Source organism: Nicotiana tabacum, chromosome 14 (assembly GCF_000715075.1).
Source record: "Nicotiana tabacum cultivar K326 chromosome 14, ASM71507v2, whole genome shotgun sequence".
Taxonomy (NCBI): Eukaryota; Viridiplantae; Streptophyta; class Magnoliopsida; order Solanales; family Solanaceae; genus Nicotiana; species Nicotiana tabacum.
Window position 1 is genome coordinate 79832517 of NC_134093.1, and position 23266 is coordinate 79855782.

Sequence of the window (23266 nt, forward strand, 5' to 3'; positions counted from 1 at the left end):
AAGTAAGAGTAGAAATTGATTTGTTAAAACCCCTTCTAGAAACTGTTTATGTGGGATCAAAGAAAGAAGACTCACCTTTGGAAGGTTTTGTTCAAAAACTTGAATATGAGGGTATACCAAAATATTGCAATTTTTGTAAGAAATTGGGTCATCTTATGATAAATTGTCGAGTGTTGGAAAGAAAAAAAGCTAATGAAACAAAGGAAGAAGTTGCTGCGACAAACAAGAGTATAACTGAAACTGAGGTGACTATTGAGGAAGGAAAAGAAGAAAATCAATCAGTCAAAGGAAAAGGTAGTATGCAAGGACAAAATTCTAACAAGAAGGCTACCAACAAAGAAAAACACCATACATTAGAGGAAAGGATAACAGAGAAAGCTGCTATTACTACAAAAGGAGGACAATACAATTGTAAATAATGAAGAGGAAAAACAATCTATTATTGATAGAATAGGAAGAAAGAAGAAGAAGAAGGGCAATAACAAGAAGATGCCTATGAAGAAATCCAAAGTGTTGTTCAAACCAGTTGTTACTAAGAAGTTAACTGACAAGAAGAATCAATGGAAAATAAAGCATCATCAGGCAATCAAGCAGGCCAATATGGAAGAAAAAGAAAATCAAGAAGAGACATCAATTCAAAATAATTAGAATGATCAAGAGATTGAGAAACATGTAGAAAAATTTAACCAAATTGAGGAGGCTAACCAAAATGAAGCAAGAACCAACGGACTAGACAGTTACACCAATGAACAAGGATGGGATCAAGTCAACAACATGAAAATGGTTCAAGAATCCAGCAATATGCAAGAGAATGTGAAGCATCACGAAGAATACAAATCCACAAGTGTGATCGTTGATCAGAAAGTTAACGAGGAGAAAGAGGAGGACTCATACAGTATCCCTTTCAAAATAAAGGCACTTCCAGGGCTGAATCTTGTAGTCCACCTGGAAGGTGGAACTCCTCAAGACCAAAACAAAAAGGAAAAGAACAGGAATATACTTGAGCAGAAAATTGAAATGACCTCTCCCGATAGAAAGGTTGTGACTGCCTGGGTTCCAGATAATCCACCACACAATGGATTGGAGGAAACATAAGAGAATGATGGTTTTCCCCTGTTAAAAAGGGAAGAAGCAGGAATAAAAAAATTGAAAAAAAGAATAAAGAAGAAAACATCCCCTCCTCCAAGGGAGGGAAGTCAAGTTAATTTCACCCTTCTATTCCATGATTAGAGCAATATTTTGGAATATTAGGGGGTCAAATAAAAAAAGGCGATTCATAGACTCAAACAACTTATTACTATTAATAAAGTGGAACTAGTTGCCATACTAGAACCTTTTGTTAGCATAAATAAAATTGATGGATATATGAAATTATTGGGATATCAACACTGTATATCCAACATCAATGGTAAGATTTGGTTCTTTTGGACTAGAAATTGTCAGACTTCTATTATTGACAACAACGATCAACAGATAACTATTAAGATGCTTTATGGGACTGCCAACAATGAGATGTATATTACTGTTGTTTATACAAAATGTATAGCAGCTGAGAGAAAGGAATTATGGAGTAGTCTTGAAGGAGTACATCTAGTAGTCAATGGTCCTTGGAGCATTAGAGGTGATTTCAATGTCATTTTGGACCCTGATGAGAAGAGAGGGGGTAACCCTCATAGAATGCATAGGAGTTTTGACTTCATCAACTGCATGGATAACTGTGAGGTGACAGATTTAGGCTTTGTGGGTCCCAGATTCACATGGTGCAATAACCAAAAGCCTAGGAAGAAAATTTGGAAAAGACTTGACAGGGTTTTTATCAATGATCAATGGACTCAACTATTCTAGAATAATATAGTCAGGCATCTTGTGAGGAAAGGCTCTGATCACATACCTCTTCTTATCACTTACCAGAAAGATCAACATGCTGGTATTAAATACTTCAGGTTTCTCAATTTTTGGACTGACCAACCTACATTTATGCAATTCATTGAAGAGGCATGGAATACTCAAGTCACTAGGAACTCTATGTGGATTCTTCAACAAAAAATAAAAATTCTTAGCAGGAAACTAACTCAATGGTCCAGGGAGGTTGTTGGAAATGTATTTGAGCAGGTGAACCATTGGGAAGATAGAATGAAAACTCTAGAGGGCTTAGACCTTGCTCGCAATGATGAACTATCTTGGGAAGAGCTAAATAGAGGTCAGGCTGAATATATCAAATGGATTGGAATGCAGGAGACTCTATTAAAGCAGAAAGCGCAGGTAAGTGGTTTGAAGAAGGAGATAGCAATACCAAATACTTAAATAATTTGATCAGGGACAAAATGAGAAGACTTCAGTTACATAGAATTACGAATCATAGAGACAGATGGGTGCACGGGGATGAAAAAATTGCTAAAGCAGCTATTCATCACTACGAACATTTATTCAACCTCAAGAATCAGTTCAGAGACCATGAAATTCTGGAAAATAGCCCTTGTTGTATCATAAATGAAGATAATGATATGCTCACGACAATTACTGATCTTGATGAGATAAGGGAGGAAATATTTAGCATGAGTGCTAATAACTCAGCTGGCCCAGATGGCTATAATGATTCTTTTTTTCACAAATATTGGGATATTATCAAGAATGACATTAAGAACTTTGTTCAAGTTAGTGGAAGGAGCCTTACTAAGTTCTACTCTCATACTTGTCTTGTACTCATTCCTAAAATTGATTCTCAATCCAACTTCTCTAATCTCAGACCAATTAGTTTGAGTAATTTTTTTTCCAAGATCATCTCCAAGATACTTTCTATTAGGCTCAATCCTCTCTTAAGTAAGCTTATCTGGGGAAACCAAAGTAGTTTCATCAAAGGGAGAATGATAACTGAGAATGTCTTATTGGCTCACGAACTTGACCAAGTCATAAATCATAGCAACATGGGATGGAATATGATTATTAAGCTTGATATGGCAAAAGCCTATGATAGAATGTCCTGAAAATTTCTTATGGCCGTAATGAGGAAGTTTGGATTTTCTAAAAACTGGACTGATATTATATGGAGGATGGTCTCAAATATATGGTATTATATTATTATCAATGGTTCTAGGAAGGGATTTTTCACATTCAGTCAGTGCCTCAAATAAGGAGATCCTTTGTCTCATTCTCTCTTTATTATGGGGGCGGAAGTACTCTCAAGACTTCTTAACAAGCTTCATGATAATGAACAATTCATCCCCTTAAGTATGAACACCCCTAGTACTATTATTAATCATCTTGCATGAGGACAAGCGAGAGTCTAAGTTGGGGGTGTTGATGTGCCGTAGAATTGAGGCACTTTTGATACTAATTACATAGATTTTAGCTCATCTTTTAAATTATTATAAGTCATTTCTTATGTAGTTTTGGTATTTTATAGGAAACTAGACTTGAAGAACTAAGAACGTGATAAAGATGACAAAAATCCATGGAAAGGCAGAAAATGCGGCAGGTGTACAACCGCAGAAATGATGTGCGGACCGAAGACCCATCGCAGAATGAAGCAGAACATTCCAGCTTCTTAGAGTCAAGTCTGCGATCCATTGTGCGGTCGCATAACTCTTATGCGGACCGCATAATGATCGCATAAATGCAAGAGGAGTTTCAGCAAAGATGACTTTGCGGTACGTTATGCGATCGCGAGACCAATATGCGGACCGCATAACCATAATGCGATAGAAAACTGAAAAAGTTTGTGATCAATTCTGCGGTGATAAATGCAGTTGTGCGGACCGCGAAAGTGTTATGCGACCCATTATGCGGTCGCAAACTTGATCTGCAGGGTTATTTTTGTCACTTTTTGACCATGATTTTTAGACCATTATAAATAGAATGATTAGGTTTTTGTGGACCATCTTGTCTGAAAAAGAGGCTATACTTAGAGCATTGAATACACCATTATTTTGGAAGCTTTTGAGAGAGAATCCAAGACTTTATTCTCTTTGTAAGCTTTATGACTTTATTTATTATTGGTTCTTGTATTCTAATATGAGTAGCTAATTTTAAATACTAAGGTTGTGGACCCTAAAGGGGCTGTAATGTTAATGAGTGTTTACCATTAAATATATATATATAATGGTTGGTTGATTTCTATTCATTTCTCATGCTTCATTTATGGTTGATGGTTGCAAACATTGACTAGTGCCATTTTACTCTATCTTTACTTGAAAAAGTGGGTTAGAGTTTGTTAGAATTAAATAACAAGAACTCAAAACTTTAAACCTTGTTTAATAGAATCGGATAAGCGGATTCTACTTGGCATAAATTAGTTGCTCTTAATTATAACTCTTTTATATTTGAAAAAATCATAAAGAGGAAATACTACCTAGTTATTGAAAAATATTGGGTAGTCATTTAGGAATTTGCACATTAAAGAACCTTCCATTAGAAATATATCATATTAACACCGATAGCTTTACATTCGATTGATGGGGACACAACCTTGGTTTCTTAATTAAATTAATCAAATTCTCTTAACAAAATAGTTGTTCTTGACAATTCACAATTACAAAACTCTTTTTAAACTAACGGAGTAGAACTATGGCTTAAGTCAAGTTTCACACTATTCAAGTAATCTTTTCACACCTATTCCCTATGGGATTCGACCCCAACCTAGTTGGGTTATTATATTTGACACCGACCGCCTTACACAATTTATATAGGTGTAATTTGAGCGTATCAGGCAACAACAAATCCATCAATCTTATTATGAAACATTTGAGAAGATATGAAAAAGCTTCCGGCCAGAAAGTGAATAATAATAAAAGTTTCTTCATCACAACTCCTAACACTGCTGCTACTAGAATCAAGAGCATGAGAAAAACATCAGGCTTTATGAATAAAGACTTCCCCTTTAATTATCTCGGTTGTCCTATATTTCATGGGAGGATTGTTTTTTGCTACTTGCCAAAATTATTAAAATATTGAGTGATTGGCAGGGTAAGATGCTTTTCTATGGCGGCAGAATGACTAATAAAAAATGTGCTCCAATCTATGCCTATCTACACCTTATCTGCTATGAACCTTCCTAAAGGAATCCTAACACTTATAGAAAAATATTTTGCTAATTTCCTTGGGTTTCCTCTGAAGGGAAGGATAAGTATCATTGGACTTCTTGGAATAAAAGATTCAGGCCTAAAGAGGAAGGTGGGATAGGGATAAGAAGAATTGACGACATTACGGAATCGCTCATCTTGAAAAGATGGTGGAGATTTTGAACTCAACCATCCCTATGGGCCTCCTTTCTTAAAGCCAAATATTGCAAAAAATCTCACTCAGTCGCTAAGGTTGGTACTTCTGCAGACTCTCATTCCTGGAGAAGTCGTATGAAAATCAAAATCAAAGTAGAGCCAAATATTATCTGAAAAATTCAAGCAGGGAATTCTAGTTTTTGGTGGGACAATTGGATGAGAAAAGGTGCTTTAGCCAAACTTTGTCCAGGTCCTGGCAAGTCTCCTAAGCTCACTGTTAGCGAGTTCATTGAGAATGCGACTTGGAATATGGAAAAGCTTCATCATGCTCTACCTAGCCACTTGATCGATTACATCTCCAACATTGCTATTGGAAATCAAAGAGACAATGACTATCCGGTGGAATATCACAGAAGATGGCCAATTTACTAATAGGTCTGCCTGGCAGGTCATTAGAATTCATAATAAAAAAAAATGATTTCTTAAATATGGTTTGGCACAGTGTTTTAAAAGGCGTGGGCGTAAGGCGAGACGCTTTACATATGCCTCAGCGAGGCGTAAGCCCTGAGGCACGGGACATAAGCCCCATATGTATTTAATTTGTAATATTTTATAAAATAATATAATTACAGTAAACATTTATAAACAGGTAAAATTGTATAAAATTTAAAAAAAACTATATGTATGTGGAAAAAAAAATATATAGATGTGCGCCATTCCCACAAAAAACTAGTCAAAACAATCTATTATACGCTACTTACAATCACAAGTAACTTAAGTTGAACAGAATAAAGTTTTCTACATGGAGGAACAAAAATGATGACTAACTTGCAATTTGAACTTTGAACTTGCTGCTATGAAGGAGAATGTAGTTCTCTTTGTATTTGTAAACAATAAAAATTGAATATTCGTTGCTTTTGGGAGATATTAGCAGACTAGCGGACAAGATAAAGAATTGGAAAAGACCATCAATTAGGGTTTCAATCAATAAAAAAGTCTTGACTTTTAAATTTAATATATTTCAGTTCATTTTTAAAACTTTTGAGTAATTATCAAGCTGAATTTTGAGAATTTGGGTATTATATGAAGGACTTATTCAACAAATTATGTTTTAGTTTGAAAAAGTCTCTGGGGATTTCGCCTCACTAAAAAAACGCGCCTCAAACGCTTGGGCGTACGCCCCAAATTGCTGGGTGTACGCCTGAGACTTTTGCCCCACACCATCGCCTCGGGGCATTTTTGGTGCGCCTCGCCCCAGGGCTCGCCCCGAAAACGTGTTTTAAAACACTGATTTGGCATGCCAAAAATCCTTTTAAAATCTCTTTCCTAAACTGGAGGCTTTTACAAAAAAATTACCTTTTGATGATACTACGGACATGTTTGGCACTAACATTGTTTCAAGATGTTCTTGTTGCAGGCATCCACATAGTGAAACTATACAACATGTCTTTGTGGGAAGTGATGCGGCTAAATTCTTATGGCATGCGATCGGTAATCCACTTGGAATAAAGCACAACAATGCATCAGTAATTGGAGTATTTAAGAAGTGGTGGGATATGAAACCTTGCAAGAACTTTCAAAAGCTGATTTTACAGGTTGCCCCCATATTTATATGCTGGGAATTGTGGAAACAAAAGTGCGCATGCACTTATGGCACACAGAGGAAATTTCTGCTATCCAAGATGGAATACCAGGGAATTTGGAACATAAGAATGGCCATATCTAAGATGGCCTCTTGTATTGATAATATTACTCACTGGCCTAACATTTGCGCTATGGCGGAAAGTCTAAGGTCCAGGATAAAGTGTATTCAAGTCAGATGGAACAATCCACAAGAAGGCACAGTTAAGATTAACACTGATGGCAGCTTCTTCATGGAAACTAATAGAGCTGGTATTGGCGGCATTATTAGGGATTGGAATGGTGATATGATTATGGCTTTCTCAATCCCTATTATATGTAGCAGCAATAATATGGCAGACGCTTTAGCAGCCGAGTTTGGAGGAAAATGGTGTAGCCAAACAAGGCTACACTAATTTTTCTTTGGAACTTGAGTCCACGATAATTGTCGAAATGCTGAAGAATAGAGATTCCAGGAACCTCAAACTTAAACATGTTACGGACAGGATCACAAGGATTATAGAACAAGCCAATGTAGATGCCATACATTGCTTCAGAGAGGCAAATCAAATCGCGGACTGTTTGGCCAAACAAGCTGCTATGCAAAATGAGAGCATGATTATTTACGATCACCGGCAACTTCCAAGACAAGCCAGAGGATCATATCATCTAGACAAAAGTCAAATGCCTAGTATTAGAACAAGATATGACAAAGCCAACTTCTTTGTTAGTTGATGTACATTAATTTTTGGCTAGAAGGAATTCTCTCCTACGACTGTTAAGGAGGTTCCTTCTGTTTTTTGGGGTGATCGAATCACCCATGTGTTGTTAAAGGAGGTTCTGGTCTAGTCCCCCTCCATTGTGCTTTTTTGCTTGATACAACATCACCTAGCATTCACCTGGGCAGCTTTATATATATAAAAAAAAATAACATTGGAACTGGTTTGAACGTTTATTTTGTCTTTAATTCGTTTATCTAATATTCTTGATTACTTGTGTTGAGTCGAACCACATATCTTTAAAACCGCGTACCAATTTAATTGTTATTCGATTTAAGGATAAACAATGACAACAATCTAAGACAAGACAAGATATCCTATTTCGAAACCAAAAGAGCGAAGCCAGGCTTCCAACTAAAAGAAGTTTGCAAGTAAGAGGAGCAGCAACGTCTATCTTCGTTCCTTGCTTTTGATGTGAGGATTTGCTATATTATTAATCACACAGAAGCATACAGTATGCGTATGGTATGAACCAGACCAATGGGACACAGATTTTTTTCCATTCTGAACTCCAGTATTGTTATTGGGGTTTGAAGTAATTAATAAAGGTTTGTTCGGTGTTTTAGTTGGGTGTAAAATTTTTAATATTCTCTAATTTAAAATTTAAATGGACCAGTAGCTACTTTATCAAAACATTTATAAAGCTGGTTATACTCTAGTATCCAAGAAGTAGCTAGCCCACCTAATTCTTTTTGCATAAACCGTTGTAGGGAGCTACGAGCAAATTGGGAAGGCAAAACTTAAACTTCTTAATTAGGGGCAATTGTCTTTTTCCGTTTTAAAGTTTATCTAATTAAAATAAAAATTCCCCCGATTGTAAAGAAAACGTACCCTCTTTTCAAGAAAATTACGGGAAAAAATTACTCAATTTACCTCCTATTTTACTTTGTTACCCGGTTTAGCCGCCAATCACTTCCATAGCTATATATTACAGTATATGGATACTAGGCATTGAAGTTAAACGTTTTCGCTTTTTTCTTTTTTTCCATAGCTATATATTACAGTATATAAAATACCTAGTTTGACAGAAAATTCATGGGTTCACGTGCTCCATTTACTACCCTCTAAACCCGACCCTGAACTTGAACGTTAGCGGAAATCCTTTACAGGAATGGGATCAGCTATAAATGTGAATAACCATTTGTAAGAACTCAATAGTATGGAAAGGAAAATTCCATTATCAGGACTTTTAAAAGCTTGAAAACTTATCATGGGATATTATGATTTATTGAAAATGTTGACAAATTGATGTTTGGAATTTGCTGGGAGTATTTATTTTAAAGTTATGCTTAAAATTTAAAGATATTGGTGAAAATTTGAGTTATTTGGTGAAGTTTTTTTTATCCATTTCTGATGGAGTATCGTGAGTTGAAATTCGTATGAGGTGAAATTTAATTTTTGTATAACACCGTGTAATGTTGTGTAACTATGTAAAGGTGTGTATAACCTCTTATACGCCATTTTAAAATTTTAATACAAGTTGATACATTATTTATAACAAGTGTATAATATTATATAATAATATATAAAGATGTATATATGCTGTTGCAAAATGAATACTCCCTCTGTTTCAATTTATGTGAACCTATTTCCTTTTTAATTCGTGCTAAAACGAATGACCCATTTTCATATTTAGAAATAATTTATTTTTATGCAATAATTTATACTCGTTACACCATATGCAATTGAGTTAAAATTGTAAGATCTGATTCTACTTCATGGTTCTCATAAACACTACTTTCAAATAATCTCTGACTTTGCAGTATAATGAGGGCAACTGGTCAAACCATATCAAGCTGACTTTTTCTTGGTTTAGTTTTAGTATTCTTCTTGTTTTACTTTAACAGTAGGGGTAAAAACGTCCCTTTCCACATCATTTATGCTTTTATAATAGCTTATGTACTTATTTAAAAGTTAAGTCCACATTATAAGCAGGAGCATTTAGTTATCCGCTAAACAAAAGCAGAAAAGAAAAATCAACAAACGAATTCGGGTTTTATGAAGCCGCTATTGAAGTACCCATTTTGCCTCATACGTCGTATAAGTGGTTGACGCAAATGATGCGTTAGGACTTAGGACAACAATCATAATGCAATTGTTTTTACCCAACGTAGACATTATATAATCAGTCAGTATTCCTCGCTTTAACTGTAAATAATTACTACTCCCTCCGTCCCAATTTATGTTAATCTGCTTGACTGGGCACGGAGTTTAAGTAAAAAATGAAGACTTTTGAAATTTGTGGTCATAAACAAGTCAAAAATGGGTTCAGAGTATTTGTGTAGTTATAAAAGTTTCTCATTAAGAGTAGAATTGTAAGTTTAAGCTAAATTGTTTCCAAATTTAGAAAGGGGTCATTCTTTTTGGAACGGACCAAAAAGGAAATATGTTCACATAAACTGGAACGGAGGTAGTATAAAAGATAGTACTCCCTCAATTCCAGTTTATGTAAACCTATTTCCTTTTTGGCCCGTTCAAAAAAGAATGACCCTTTTCTAAATTTGGTAATAATTTAACTTAAACTTACAATTCTACTCTTAATGAGAAGTTTTTATAACCACACAAATACCCTGGACCCATTTTTGACTTGTTTAGGACCACAAATTTTAAAAATCTTTATTTTTTCTTAAACTCTGTGCTCAGTCAAACAGGTTCACGTAAACTGGAACGGAGAGAGTACATTTTATTTTTCACATTGGTGCTTTACGATGATCCCCAGTGAGCTTCAAAGCTTTGGTGAATGTTTTTGTTGTATATGTTCAAACATAACAAATAAGACCAAATAATTATGGTTAGCATATATAGGTAGGAGTCTATCTCCAATAAGCACACAAATTTATTATACTGAAAAGAAAGAAACACCACATGCTTAAAAAGAGCTTTTGCAAGAAGTGTGTCTGCTAGACGTAAAGAACATATAACCAATAGGAAGAGCAATATATTACCAGACCATTTCCATTTTTGCGCCCATGACTATCTTACTCGAATTATGGTACCTAACCGTATTTGTACATCACACTAGAGCCCTCGGCCAGAACCACATATGCAAGTTTCCATGCATTTGGCTTGTTCGTGGTTTCCAAGGCATTGCCTGTTAGCATGGGAGAAGAGGGCGGAGCTGCAAATTTCCGACCTTTTCAGATGGGCAGATCAAACTTCAAGAAAGAGTTATCGATCGTTGAAAAGAGAAGGGAAATGATCAGCGTTCACAAACTCTCGACTTACATGCCAGAAGTAAAAGCTTATTTACCAGCTGAGCTCAATAATAAGTGTGTGTATATCCATATCTATATACATATGCTGTATGTGAAAGACTAAAAGTACTAACCTAAATGAAGTAAAACAAAAGAGTAGGTAATTAGTAATTACAGATTGTGGGCATCGTGTCGCAGGAGGGAGGCACTTGAATAATGGTGATTCCGTACTGTCTTTTTCGCAGAGAGGAATAATATTGCAAGTGCCATCTCTCCTGCGACATGAGTCCCTTCATCTCTTCTTTCTTTCCTGCTTGCGCTATACTAGCTCTACGGATTTCCCAGTAATTTATGGTCCATTTTCAGATTGCTGTTCTAGCTTTGCTGTGAGAGTATATTTAAACATGTATTAAGGTTGATCTAATGTATCTTAGGCGCATACTTAAAGTTGGTGACTGAGAATTAACAATAAAAAGTTTAGGGTGTGGGAACGAGTTTAGCTAATATGTCGTTGTATTCAATAGGTAATTTGCCTTATTATATGTTACAACTATCATTTTTTATGGATAGTTACCGGTAATTATTTTTTATGATATGATAATTTAATATTTTTTTTACTATTAGCATATAGAAGTTAAACTCGGAAACCAATAGCCTATAGCTAGTTGTCTAATTAGGTGCAAGCTAAGTCAATCCGAGAGTTTGAATGTGATATACAAGTTATTAAATGGTCAGCGTTCATACATGTCCGCATTTTGAATATTCGTCGATTTGGAAGACTGAGACAATTAAGTCATCCTTCCATCTTTTGTCTTTCTTACACATTCACCAGTCTATTGACTCATATATATATATTTTTTCCTTTAAAAAAAAAATGAAGTTTCTGATTGTTTGTTGACAAAAAAAATATTATTACGGCCTTTAAGGAGAATAGTTTAGAGGATTCCCAATTGCAATCCGGTAAAGTAAAGTAGTTTGGAAAATGAACCTGCACGGTGAATACCTTTAGAGGATCTCGAATGGCCAACCATGCAAGTTAAATAGTTCTGAAAATGGATCCATCGAAAATATGTATGGTATGGTGGGCGGGTAGCTATGTTTCTAATTAATAAATCCATGTTGGTGTTATAGTTTTCAAGATGACTACAAAAACATAAAATTCATTGAAAAATACATACTTTTAGGTGTAATTTTATCTCATAACTTGTGTGATTATCGGAGGTAACATGGGTTTTTGAGGTGATTTATGCTCATTACCCGTTTTCTCATATGTAGGAGGGGAGTAGATGAAAGGTGAGCAAAAGAAATGTTTCGACTCATAATTGAGAGTGAAGAAGCAAAGAAAGAAAAAAATTGATTGCTTGTGCAAGTTCGTGCACAACACGAGAGTGAACGAGCTAAAGGAGGTAGCTCTTGCACAAAAAATACTAAACTAAAAGAGAAGGCGCGTACACGAAATAAAGAAGAAAAGATGAAGTTGGGGCTCGCCATGCCCTCGCGTGACGCGAGGGCAGACAAGCAAATTCAGATGTCTTTCTAAAGTTGGCTCATGCAAATTCGCCACATGCAAACCCTACTACGTGTAAATCCTTTCTCAAACTGTTTTTGAAGGGGGTACAATATTTCTGGAGGCAAGAATACGCTAGGAGCAAGGCGGAAGATTCAACAACGAGTTTCTCCTTTCTTCTTCATTTTTTAATTGTTAGTTATGTAGTTTTGTAATGACCCGGCCAGTCATTTTGAGTTCTAGCATTCCATTATGTGATTTGAGACAATGAGTAGTTTCATACAATTTATTATGTCTTGTGAGTATGGCTGGTTTTGATTTTCGAGAGTTTCGGGAGTAGTTTGAAAGAACAATTCTTAATTTGAAAGCCTTAAGCTGGAAGAGTTGACCAACATTTGACTTTAGTGTACAAGATTCCGAATTGGTAATTTGAAGGTTCCAATAGGTTTATATGATGATTTTGGACTTATACGTATGCTTGGTTCAAGCCCCGAGTGGTTCGGGGTTTTCCGCGCTTCTAGTAGAAGGTTGAAATTTTGAACTTATGAAAGTTTGAAGATTTTTGGTTTAATGCCCGATTCTTGATTTCGATCTTGTTATTCGTGTTTTGAGACTTTGAACAAGTTAGTCGAAGGTGTACAGACTAGTTAGTATGTTTAGACGGGGTCCCGAGGGGCTTAAGTGAGTTTCGGGGTGGCTTCAGATCATTTTGGGCTGTTGTGAGATTGCTAGATTTGGCTGGTGTCAAGTGTTCATCGCATTCGCGAGGGAAGTCTTGCGTTCGCGAAGAAGTGAGCGGGCTGAAGGATTTTGTTTTTCACGTTCGCGAGAGGTTGTCCGCATTCGTGAAGAAGGACTTGGCTGGGGAATGATTTGTTCTATGCGAACACAATGTGCTTTATGCAAATGGGATGGAGGACTTGATGACAACAATAATTGTGCATCGCTCACGCAGTGGTCTGGTCGCATTTGCGAAGAAGGTTCACCTGACAGTATAAATAGTTGATTATCGGGATTTTGAGTTTATTTTCTCCATTTTTGAGACCTAGACATCGGTTTAAGAGGAATTTTGAGAAGATTTTCACCCCAAGCTTAACGGTAATAATTTCTACTTGATTTTGATCATATATCTTTTTATTTTTTCATGAATTTCTACACCTAAAATATGAAAATTTAAAGTCTACCTTGGATTTTTGTCTGCAACTTAAGAGGATATATTTTAGAGTTTTGAACACCGATTTAGACTCGAATTTGAAATCTAATCACATATTTAGACTCAGCAGGTGATGGGTCATCGGTACTTGATATTGGTTTTGGATTTCGGGCATGTAGCCCCGAGTTGACTTTTTAGAATTTTTTCAAAGATCAAAACTTTATTGATTGGGATCACTTCTTATAGCATTGTTTGACTTTCATGGATGATGTTTGACTGTATTTGCATGGTTGGAGATAAAAAATGAAATTTAGATGTGATTTGGGATTGATGACTATCCGGATAAGGTATATATCTTGCCAGGCTTTGATTTGAGAAAATTTTTCTAATAAATAATATTGTTTTCTATATGCAATAGTGATGTGTGGCGATGTATATGTGAGGAAACTAGTTTATATACATGTGCCATTATTATTCATGCTCGGGGTAGATTCTAGATTACTTTTGTCACGCCCCAAAATCGAGGAGCGCGACCGGCGCTCAACCGAGTGAACCCGACTGAGCAAGCCTGTTAGATTTCATTCTACCCAAATTCATCTGTGAATAAAGAGGAGATGTACTCCGTTAATCAAATACCGAAGAGATTTCATTAACCGTTTCCATTTCATTTCCATTAACAGCGTCATTCAATATTTCCAAAATAGTATGAGTTTATAGATTTAATAAAAAATATGTTGCCAAATACCAACAGTTCTAATCCAATTTCTAACATCAAATACCACCCACAACCTGTCTACGGAGCCTCTAAGTACAACTAAAGAGTAATATGGAAATACCGGCAACAAGGACCCGGCTATACCTCAACCACAAAGTATATGAGAACAAAAGATACATGACCCCGAAATGAAGTGAAGCTCACCAAATCAGCTAAAAAGAGTGTACTGCTATCACTGATCAATGCCACCTGCTGTATAACCTCTTGCATCCATTAAAGATGCAGCGCCCCTAGCAAAAGGAATGTTAGTACTGTCGAATAACACTGGTATGTATAGCTAGAAATCCTCTTTCAAAATAGAATGCCCATATGATCTATACGAGGAACACATAATATAATGTAAATGAAACAACCTGTACAAACAAGGACAACAAAAGGGGCACATATTGTCTGCATTAATAATGTGTCTCATTAGACCGTACTTAGTGTTCACATATCATATTATACACTTATGCATTTCATAGACCGTCCATAGTGTTTACTCATACCGTACACCTATACCTCTCACGCAGAATGCACCTATGCGTTTCATACACCGTCCACAAGATTTCATATCACAATGGATTTCATAACACAATGTACCTATGCGTTCATAGACTGTCCACAGGATTTCATATCACAATGCACCTATGCATTTTATACACCGTCCACAAGATTTCATATCACAATGGATTTCATGTACCTATGGGTTCATAGACCATCCACAGGATTTCACATCACAATGCACCTATGCGTTTCATAGACCGTCCACAGGATTTGATATCACAATGTACCTATGCATTCATAGACCGTCCACATGATTTCATATCAAAATGCACCTATGCGTTCATAGACCGTCCACAGGATTTCATATCACAATATACCTATGCGTTTCATAGACCGTCCAAAGGATTTTTTAACACAATGTGCCTATGCATTTCATAGACCGTTCACAGGATTTCATAACACAATGTACCTATGCGTTTCATAGACCGTCCACAGGATTTCATAACACAATGTACCTATGTGTTTCATAGACCCGTCCATAGGGTTTCATAACACATTGGAAATAAAAGTACAAATACGTACATCTCATAACCTTTCACACCATATATCACCTAATCCGTACTTTCAACCACTTACATCCTTATGATTCTATTGGCTCTCTTGGCCATACATATGTTTCTTTATTCATGGCGCAATAGCCGTATTTCATATTCCATTCTTTCATTTCATCCCTTTAATAGATCATCATCATAATTATCAATAAGTAGAATATTCTGGAAATCACAACTTTTAGTTCATTAGTAATGAAGGCTTTAAACACAATCGATTTCTTTCCAATAAATGGAGGAAAGTGTTTGGAAGTCGAAACACAAGTTAAAATCATACACAATTTCCACTCACGAATAATGTAAGAACGCAAGACACAATGAAAATTACTTACAAAGCATAGCATTAGCTAAAATAGTCATATATGGGCATCACTTGAGTTCATAACTTTTAGCCGATTATATTGTCGAAGTCAATATTGGAATAGTTGAGTCAAAGCTCATTTCATAATCTTTCTCACATTATTTCATTTCATTGGCACCATTGGTCACAAGTATAACTTTCACTATTGGCACGTTGGCCACACTTTATATCCCCAATTCACTGATTTCACTTCCAACCATCTTTATAGGTTATCAACAATAAGACATTCCCAATCAAGACTTTAGATACACATATGAGCAATTAAGAGTCTTAAGAATATTGAGATTTTCTCACACAATTTGGCATACTAGCTTTCATTTGAAATACGATTCAAGCCACAACATTTTAATACGCAACCCATACTTTAAAACTCACGGAAACATTATGGAATTCAAATTTATAGGGAATAACCCAGAATATAAGAGTTAGGAATCTTGAGCCAATCATACTTGATCTTACGGAAACATTATGGAATTCAATTCCAAGAGAGAAAGTTTAGCCAACATACCTCAAATTCTTCCCTTACTGATACTACAACGATGCACTACACTAGTCAACTTTAATCTACAATAACAACATCCAATGAGACCAATATTAGTAACAAATCCCATAGATTCATTGTATTCATAAATTTCATCGCCAAGATTACCATTCATCTTCTCTCTTATTTTCTCAAAAGTACTATTCATGCCATGAACTAGAGTTTTATAATCCAATCTTTCAACCATTAAAACTTGTAACAAATGCTTCAAATACTTCTAACTACTCATAATAAATGAGTTTAAAGCATTGGAATTGCCTCTAGTAGATCAATCTTGAAAAATCATAACTTTGTTGATTTTTGTGTTCTTGAGGATTTGATGATGAAATCTTGTATTTGGATGTAAGAATGATCTTAGAACTCATGTATATTGAGTAATAATCAACCCAAAATATCATTAACAACTTACCTTGGTCGATTGGACTTGATTTGAGCTCAAAATCGCCCCTTCACTTCAAGAACCCTAACCCCCAAATACACAAAATACCCTCTTTACCCGACCTTATATTTATAGGCACAAATTTCTGGGTTTCGGATGCGGCCCTGGATGCTTCGCATCCCTACTTCACTCCTCTTTAAAGCTTGGATGCGTACCTGGACGCTATGGCAGCACTTCACTGCCAGCCTCTCTTTTGGACGCGGCCTCGGATGCTTCGCATCCGCAGGCTCCTCCGCCAACCTTTGGTAATTTGGTCATAACTTCTTATAGGAATGTCCAAATGACAAACAGTTTGAAGCGTTAGAAACTATACTCAAAGACCTTTAATTTTATAGGTCATCCACCAATAAATACCTTATATATATATATATATATATATATATATATATATATATATATATATGTAGATATGCTCGTACAAAGTTTGGTCTTGTGCGTACTCATTTGGAACTTTAGTCTATCATGAAATTTCCAAGTTGACTTGGACTTAGGGCTCTCCCTAGACCCCACATCGCTTATAATACGACTCGTACACTTATTATCATATCCAATTGATATCTATCCTATTAATAGTCCTCGTCTTCATACAAAATAATATAATTAGCGCACATCGACTTTCTTAATAGCGCTTAAGTACTTCAAAATTTTCCGGGGTGTTACATTCTCCTCCACTTAAGAACATTCGTCCTCGAATGTTTCACAAGTCACTTCTAAGAATATAGTTATACTTATACCTCCAACCATTATACATTGGAACTCATGGCTACATCGATCTCATACTTCCTTTCCAAAATTTTAACTTACTTATAACCCTTAAAATTTGGCTATCTTTATAAATTCGTAAAAGTTTCGGCAGAGTTTCCCCTGTAACTGGGCCTGCCCACCTGCCAGAGAATCCCAGAAACACATCCTAACAACATATACATAATCCAACGACATAACACAATACAAAACAACACCAACTGTGGCCTCACAAGCGATATATGGTACTACCAGAAGGGAACACCCTTTATATCATGGTACAAATGATACATAATTCATACAAGGTAACTCTTAGCATTTTCATAGAGCACAACTTTATAAATACATGGCTATTCAAACAAATAAGGATATTTCTTCTTCATTTCTTCCTCGGCCTCCCAGGTTGCCTCTTCAACTTGCTGGTTTTGCCATAACACTTTCACGGAGGCAATTCCTTTATTTCTCAACTTTCGGACTTGCCGATCAATAATAGAAATTGGAATCTCTTCATAAGTCAATTCCTCATTAACCTTAATATCCTTTACCGGAAAAATGAGTTTCTTGTCTCCAACTACTTTCTTCAATATAGACACATGAAATATCGGGTGCACCAATGACATCTCAGGTGGTAGCTCAAGCTTGTATGCCACCTCACCGACCCTCTGAATGATTCTATATGGTCTGACATACCTCGGACTTAGTTTCCCTTTCTTACCAAATCGCATTACACCCTTTATATATATTTAGCCTGAACATGGCCTTTTCTGAAACTTGAGATCCTCCTATATTCGTCAACGACGACTTCTTGTTTTCCTTATAAGTGTAGGACTTAGTCCACCTGATTCCATCCTCGATGAGTAACTCACCTATTCCCAGTATTGTAGTCACCAATAGTATTTCCTGGTATTGCAGCCTAAGAGCTATCATGTTAAACATGTTTGGCGTAACATGTATTCATCATCTCTCAATCTATTTCAAACATTTCCCTTTGGTCTAGACAATATGTTGTTACTATATTTCCTTTGTGACTGGAGCATTCATTCCTATCCCATTTTGCCCTTAATTCATAGTTGACAACCTTATTGTGCCATACACTTGTCTGCCTCCCATGAACTCATAGTATCATTGTTCCTGGTTTGTTGAGTTTATCATACCACCACTTCATCACCAGCAGTCTCACTTTCCAATGCAATATATATACACGAACTCCCTCTAAATCTTTTAGTTGATATTCAGTTTCACTCAAGTCGGCTGCATTATAGTTGATCCTTTATATCTTCTATTAACACTTGTGCTATAGGAGAGTCCACCATTTTGATACGAACTATTTTGCGATAACCACGGCCATTTCAATTTATAGATTTTCTTCCAATTCTTAGCGCCTCATTCTTCCTAGTTAGTGAATAGCTCTGCGCTCTTCCATACGTTACGTGGACTTTTCCCTTAGTTGGGAATTCATCCTGCTCGCCTCTTGACACTTGTTGGGATATCCGTGGGAAAATGTGTTATTTCATGTATCAGTTAACACTTCCTTGGGTTCCATTGCCCCTGACGTTCTAACAATTATAAAACCATTTTGCACACCCTACTCTTAGTTTCTAGTATTGTTGACCCTATTATGTATATTTCCACGTACGAAGAATTTACATTTCTTAACTTTCCACATTATTTTCGTACTAGTGGTTTATCATCTGCATATCCTCTTAGAGAATCACGTTACCTCTTACCACTTTTCTACAATACACATGTCTTCAACAAAATATCCAAACATCACAGCTACACGGCCCAATTCTCGTTTTATTGAACTTAAGTAGCCTCATCATGGCCCTTCCCTCCCCACTTGGTGTGAATGTTTCACATTTCGACACAACTTTTGAATTTAGCAATTTGAGGAATACATGTTTCACATCTCTAGTCCTCTTGTATATGATTGACTATTAGGGAGATATAAGTCCCCATGGTATTAACCTCATAAGTTATCTACGCTTATTCAGCCACATAAGCTTGAGATCCAAATCCCTCATGTCAATATCCTTTTTGGAGTGTAACACCACTTCGCACATTCCCGGGATTTTTATAACATTTATAGTGCTAGGGTCTTCGCACTGTGGGTTCAATTGACTCTCCTTTCATAACTTCTTGTCTCCCGTGAGAGACGTACACATTTATCATTACTCTCTAGGCCATGCCTTTCATATATCACGTGCCTATGTAGCAAATTTACATCTTTGAATCATACACATGGTTCCCACACTATCCACATGTACTAGTTAAGCTTAGGTCTCATTTATCAGGTCAATGACTCTTTGGAGGTGGGTAATCACTTCTAGCACTCTTCTCATATAAAGTATGCTCATGGTACTATATACTTGTCTCATATGGTCATACTATTCATTCAACATGATACATGTGCCATCTGTTTATGTCACATGACACCTAGTCTCTACAACTAGGTAAGCCTAGCATTTTGTGGAATAATGAAATAACAATATGAATTTGACTAATTATTCAAAAATAAAAAACAAATCCCAAAACCCGGAACATCGTGAATCACAAACTACAGAAGGAAATATCTAGTGTCTCTATACATCAGAGTCTAACAAGGAAAAATATAGAAGATAATGGACATGGAAAAGTGTAGAACGGGACTCCGAGGTCTGCGGACGCGGCAAATATACCTTGAAGTCTCCAAAACTGTCCTGGCTCACTGATAGTGCAGCTGATAAGTTGCACCTGGAACTGCACACAAAAAACATGTGCAGAGAGTAACATGAGTACACCACAATCGGTACCCAGTAAGTGCCAAGCCTAAGCTCGGTCGAGTAGTGACGAGGTCGGGTCAGGGCCCTATGGGTAAATATATAATAAAACAATATAGAGTGTAATACCGCAATAAAATAAAGGTTGAAATTTTACAACAATGAAATCATAGAAGGTAATAGCTCAGTACACAGAAACACAACAGGGGATCTCCCCAGATACCGTCCCGTAGTCCCAAACGTAAATGTGCAGGGGGATCTCCCGGAATACCGTTCCGTAGTCCCAAAGTAAGTATGCAAGATAGGGGGATCTCCCGGAATACCATTCCGTAGTCCCAAAGTAAATATGCAGCACAGGGGGATCTCCCAAAATATCGTTTCGTAGTCCCAAAGTAAATATGCAGTACAGGGGGATTTTCTGGAATACCGTTCCGTAGTCCCAAAGTAAATATGTAGCGCGAATGATAGAAATACAACTACATCACGAAATTCTTACAATTTAGACTAAGTACCACTCAGGGAAGAAGCAGGAAATTCACTAAGAATGTTGCACATAATTCATATAAACAATATAAGACACGTAGACATGTTGTATTAGACTAAACATGATAGCTACACATATTGGAATAACTCAATTAAGAATGAAAAATAGATTAGTACTCATTAAAATGGTATAACTGAAAATAATAGGAAAACATGTTGCTGCTCAGTAAGAAAATCGGGTTTTACCACGACTAGCCCGTGTAAGTACTCGTCACCTCACGTACACGACGCTCACATATCACAATAGTTCCAAATCTTAAGGGAATTTCCCCCACACAAAGTTAGGCAAGCCACTTACCTCGAGTGAAGCTCAATCAATCCGTAAGAATGCCCTTTCCACGATTATACGGCTCTGAATGGCCCAAATCTAGGCAAAAGAAATTACACACCATAATTACAATAATAATAGACTCATCTAATTAACAAAATTAATATTTTAACGAAAATTCCGAAATTAACTCCAAATCGCCCGTGGGGCCCACTTCTCAGAATCGGGTAAAAGTCTTAAAATACGAAAGCTCATTCACTCACGAGTCTAACCATATCAAATTTACTAAACTCCGACACCAAAATCTCGATCAAAACCCCAAAATTCGGCCTAAGAACTTTTCTCATATTTTCACCCCAAATCCGAATTTAAACAATGAATTCAAGCATAGATTAGTGGAATATAACCATAAGGGAGTTAAGAATCATTACCCAAAAACTTCCTCCGAAAATCTCTCCAAATTCCGCCTTCTACCGAGCTCTCAATCAAATTTGTGAAGTGAACTTCAAACCCTCGAATCTGCCCCTTTTCTGCCTAGTTATTCCGCATTTGCGGATCTTGGGTCGCACCTACGATGCCACACCTGCGATGCCGCACCTGCGGAATTTTCTTCGTAGGTGTGGAAACAACTTAAGAGGGCTGGGTCCGCTTCTGCAGAAAAAGGGCCGCACCTGCGAGTGCTCGCCTGCGGACTATTGTCTGCTTCTGCGATCTCCTCCGCATCTGCGGGTCCTTTAGCGCATCTGCTGGCATCGCAGATGTGGCATTTCCCTTCGCACCTGCGACCCCTGACCACACATCCCAAATCCACTTCTGCACTTGCCTCTCCGCACGTGTGATCATGCACCTGCGATCTCTCCACCGCAGGTGTGAAAATGACAGATGCCTGAAGACTTCAGCATCAACACAAATCCAACTTTTGATCCGTTAAGCACTCGAAACTCACCCGAGGCCCCCGGGCCCTCAACCAATCCTACCAACCAATCCTATAACACCATACGAACTTAGTCGAGCCAAAAATCATGAATTAAGCACGGATTCAAGCCTAAGAACTTAGAATTTTCGAAATTCTACAAATGACGCCGAACCACGTCAAATTTAGTCCGAATTACCTCAAAGTTTACACACATATCACAAATGATACTACGAACCTACATCCATTTTCGGAAATCCATTCCGAGGTCGATATCAAAATTTTCACTTTCGGCCAAAATCGCCGAAAATCTAACTTTCACCAATTCAAGCCTAAATCTACTACAGACCTCCAAAACACATTCCGGACGTGCTCTTAAGCTCAAAATCACTCAATGGAGCTAACGGAGTCGACAGAATTCCATTCCGGATCCTTCTCCACACAGTTCCGACTACGGTCCAAATTCTAAGACTTAAGCTCTCATTTAGGGACTAAGTGTCCCAAAACACTCCAAAACTCAAAACCAATCTTCCCGGCAAGTCACAATAGCAGAAATAGATATAGGGAAAGCAGTTAATAGGGGTTCGGGGCTCTAACTCTCAAAACGACCGGCCGGGTCATTACATCCTCCCCCTCTTAAAATAATCGTTCGTCCTCGAACGAGCATAGAGACATACCTGAAGTGGTGAAAAGATGAGGATAACGGCTGCGCATATCCTGCTCGGTCTCTCAAGTGGCCTCCTCGACCGACTGTTCCCTACAATGAACCTTCACGGAAGCAATGTTCTTTAATCTTAGCTTTCTGACCTGCCTGTCTAAAATAGCCACTGGCTCCTCAACATAAGATAGATCCTTGTCCAATTGATCTGAGCTGAAATCCAACACATGGGATGGATCGCCGTGATACGTCCGGAGAATAGAAATATGGAATATCGAATGAACTCCTGCTAGACTAGGAGGCAAGGCAAGCTCATAAGCAACCTTCCCAACTCGACGCAACACCTCAAATGGACCAATGAACCTTGGGCTTAACTTGCCCTTCTTTCTAAACCTCATAACGCCCTTCATATGCGAAACCTGGAACAAGACCCGTTCTCCAATCATGATTGCCATATCGCGAACCTTCCTATCCGCATAACTCTTATTTCTGGACTGGGCTGTGCGAAGTATATGTTGAATCACCTTCACCTTTTTCAAGGCATCCTGAACCAAGTCCGTACCCAAAAATATGGCCTCGCCGGGTTCGAACCAACCCACTGGGGATCGACACCGCCTACCATACAGAGCCTTATACGGTGCCATCTGAATGCTGGACTGATAACTATTATTGTAAGCAAACTCCGCAAGCGGCAAGAACTGGTCCCAA

The 23266-nt window shown here is 37.2% G+C and overlaps 1 protein-coding gene across 1 annotated transcript; it reads left to right on the top strand.

Annotated features, from left to right (window-relative positions):
• The first annotated feature begins 1485 nt into the window (after positions 1 to 1485).
• On the top strand, positions 1486 to 2304 carry LOC142169007 (uncharacterized). Its single transcript, XM_075230199.1, has 2 exons — positions 1486 to 1809; positions 1912 to 2304. The coding sequence occupies exons 1-2, from the start codon at positions 1486 to 1488 to the stop codon at positions 2302 to 2304; spliced, it is 717 nt and encodes a 238-aa protein (XP_075086300.1).
• Positions 2305 to 23266: the final 20962 nt, after the last annotated feature.